This window comes from Salmo salar, chromosome 17 (genome assembly GCF_965601325.2).
Source record: "Salmo salar chromosome 17, fSalSal1, whole genome shotgun sequence".
Classification (NCBI taxonomy): Eukaryota; Metazoa; Chordata; class Actinopteri; order Salmoniformes; family Salmonidae; genus Salmo; species Salmo salar.
In genome coordinates, this window is record NC_138307.1 from 13,275,173 (window position 1) to 13,278,856 (window position 3,684).

Here is a 3,684-nt window from a genome sequence, read left to right on the forward strand (position 1 = left end):
TCATTATGCAAGGGATTTTACCCCCTGAGCACTGGCAGACTAATTTCAACATTGTGTGACTATTTTTGGAAAGGCGATTCCCAAGTAATTATTCCCTGTTTTAGTCTCAATAAAATTACCATTAAAACAGAAAAGCCTCAATAGCATGTATTTCTTTCCTTTTTTTTAATCAAAAAACACCACCGGAAAATATAAAAAATGCGTTCATTAAAAACCAGCTGTCACAATAACTCTACTACAAAATATCTGCATAAAGCAACAAGTACACAACCCTGAAGAGACAAAAAATCTTTGGATAGAAGATGTGTTTTTCTTCGCTATAAAATTACTTATTGTGTTTTTTGAGATACAAAGCAGAGACAGATATATAAATTAACACCTCTAGCTTTTTAGGAAATAAAAACATTTAATAGAAATCAGACTATTTTGAAATGATTTTTGGTCACAGCAAAAGAGGTTTGCCTCTGAATTGTAAAGTGATATCAACACAAACGATGTCATTCAATTATATTTTAGCTTTATATATCCGGTGAGTCGAATTAAAATTGTGTGGATGTTTTTCTTTAGTAGGCTAATTCGTTTTCAGTGTATTGTTAAGTTTTGATTCACTTCCTTCCCCTTTACACTTAAGGGAACTAAACGAAGTTTGACGTTTTATGAGTTTACTTAACCCAACATGATTAAGTGCTTATCGTTGCCTGATAGACAATAGACATGACATGAATAAAAGTATATTACACTTAACGTACTAATTCAATTTTAAAAAAACTACGTATAATACAAAAACAGAAAGTGCCATTTGAAGAGCAACAACATCATTTTCGAAGTTCAACATCACAGCCTAAAATATACATGTATACAATGATACAAACAATGGACGTTTACATAAAAGACGTCAGTCTATTATAAACATAAATAAATATGATAACCTTAATATTAACACATTTAAATAAATAATTCCATAAACTTAAATAACAATGATAAAGGTCACAATTGTATGCGTCATAAGTGGCACTAATGCATTTGAACTTGTTCTCCTTTATGGAAACATCAACTATGCTATGTCTATAAAGCAGCTATATCATTCTGTTTACATCCATTCTTTCGTTCATCTGGGTTACCCAGCCTCACCAAACGCAATATCAAACAGGCATTTTCTTCAAAATCATGGATAAGTAGGCTGTAGGCTGCAGACTCCTTCTCTCCCCCCTTTTTTTTTGTACTTTCTGGCAACTTTCATGTATCCCCGATTTCACAAGTGACATATCACCCATATTTCTTTCTGGTCCCTCCATTCTCCTTGTCCAATTCTCCCATTTGAAAATGTATCTCACTAATTTCAACTAGACGTCCAGAACGTGATTGAGATAGGAGATATAGCATATTGCAAGTCTAAGGATCTCGATCTTGGAGAGTTTCTTGTCAGGGGGAAGAGTTGGCAGCAACTTTCTCAGTTCAGCGAAGGCCACATTGAACGCTTCCACGCGGATCCTCTCGCGCGTGGCGTGGGCCGAGCGGTACTTGGCCGTCGCACGTCTCCTCCGTCTCTTCTCCTCCCTGCTGAGGGTCGGTTGGGCCAGCGACCTTGTCTTCCCCTCCCCCTCCATCGGTTCGTCGGACAGGCACCCGACCTTGAGGTCGTTGAGCACCGACTCTGCGTCGGATTGTCCCCATCCGAGGTCGGAATCAGCTTGGTCTGGACTCAGCATCATTTTCAGTCTTTTCATATGTTTTTCAGTTCGTATCCAAAAAGAGCTGAAGAGAGAGATATTATTCATTAATTTAGTATAATGTTGTGAACACAATAATACTTTTTCGTTACCGTTGGTGTTCAATATTATGATTGGGAGCAGTTTTTGCTTGGCTGTCTTGTTATGACCTGTCACAGGGGTAGATGATAGGCAGACCATAATCAGAAAATAAATAATTTGAGATCAAGTGCAGAAGACTGAGAAATGTGATAGTCTTAATGGAAATTGCAAAAGCAACAGACAGTGATGGGACTACTGTAAATTGTAATAGGTTTTTGTACTTTTATTTTCTCCAATGCATAATTTATTCTACAATGATTTTGGTTATAGAGCATTAAAAATTAAATCTAATTTTCTTTTCACTTATGTGTCAGTTCTTATGATTTGTTTTGCAGCAAACATAGCATTTTTCAGAATATTAAAGCAAATTATGGTAAATATTGAGAGAAACCATGCTATTCAAATTAACATATTCCATATTCAAAGTCGTCCATCTGTCACAGTGAGATGAACACATCTGCTTGGCTCGAGCGGTATGACTTGACAGCATGGAACAACAACGAAAAAAAGGATCAAATTGTTGACATCTGCCGGACATTGAATTCGGCCACACAAAATGTTGTTGTATCGACAATGCAATGGAAAAATACGAGCTGTGTACTTTGTTGTACAGACCTAATAAAGAAAGGGTTAATACCTCATATGCATTTTTTTATTTGTAATTTTTCTTCGGCCTACTCGTTAATTGGACACTTACCTTGACAAACAGTTGAGAGACACAACTGTCTGATGATTCTTGATAGCTGTTGGAGTAAACTCCAACTCCAAATTAACTCTGTGCTTCCCTTCGTTTTTTTTCACAAACCATTTTATTTAGTCCAATTCATGACAGGAATTATAGGCTACTGTTGAAAGCCTTAAGAAATGAATTGCTGTTTACTTTTGGAGATTTTGAACAGTCGAATCAAACAAAATGTTGTTTATCTCAGAACCATCTAATTTTAAGTTGTGGTATATCAATTCGTTGGGAAGATGATAGTATAGTTGATAGTATAGTTAACGATTATGTGATAAATATTTCTGAAGATAAACAAAAATCTTGTGCCTTGTGAACACCCAGCTGGGAAACAATAGATTGTTGTGTCGATAAGATCTCGCTGAAAGTGCAGATATTTGTCCGTTCTTGATGGAGATGACCGTGATAAGAAAGGCCCTCGTGCACCGTGTGCCAGTAGTCAGTGCATTGAAAAGCCGAAAGATAATCCCGTCCTTTCCACTTCTGTGTTTTCCGAACGTTATCGGGTCCAGCACGCGGCTTCTATGAGAGATAAGATCCAAACCCTCCCAACTAATAAAGGCTTACTTGAGAAACGGAGGGATGGAATATATTTGAGGAATGGTATTGTCTAACACCGCCCCCTCCCTCTCACCTCCCTCTCTCTACTCACGCCCCTCCAGTCGTCCCTCTGGGGTCAGCGGGCAAAGAGGAACCAGATGAGTACGATAATGGATAATAAGGACTTTACACATTTAGATTTTTTTACAGAGTAATTCAAATTCTGATCGATACAATAAAAATACTAATCTGCATATTTTTAGTTAAATGTTATCAAATCAACGAAAAATAACTATTTTATTGAAACAACCAGTAAGGTTGGTTCACATTATATAAGGTGATTTATTAGGCCAGTTGTGTCACTTCGAGATTGAAACAAATTTTAAGGCTATTAGGCCTTAGCTAATTATAATACATTGAGGTTGAAACAGGTTAAGAAAACGTGACGTTCAGAGCAAGAGGTTCTACGTTGGAAGTCTAACATTAATTAATAAAGTAAAATAAATACACAGCATTTTGCTGATTTGTTGCCATTTGGTCCATATTCCCAACTCGGTTTTTATTTCGACAACTCAAGTCCGATTTCTCAAGTCCAAT

At 36.7% G+C, this 3,684-nt stretch overlaps 1 protein-coding gene across 1 annotated transcript; it reads right to left on the reverse strand.

Moving 5' to 3' along the window:
- Window positions 1-539: 539 nt before the first annotated feature.
- On the reverse strand, window positions 540-3,137 carry LOC106575320 (helix-loop-helix protein 2). The gene is made up of 2 exons (XM_014151786.3): window positions 2,509-3,137; window positions 540-1,755 (listed from the first exon to the last, which is right to left on the reverse strand). Exon 2 carries the CDS (start codon window positions 1,725-1,727, stop codon window positions 1,344-1,346), a length of 384 nt encoding a protein of 127 aa, XP_014007261.1. The 5' UTR covers window positions 1,728-1,755; window positions 2,509-3,137; the 3' UTR covers window positions 540-1,343.
- Between the last annotated feature and the right edge of the window lie 547 nt (window positions 3,138-3,684).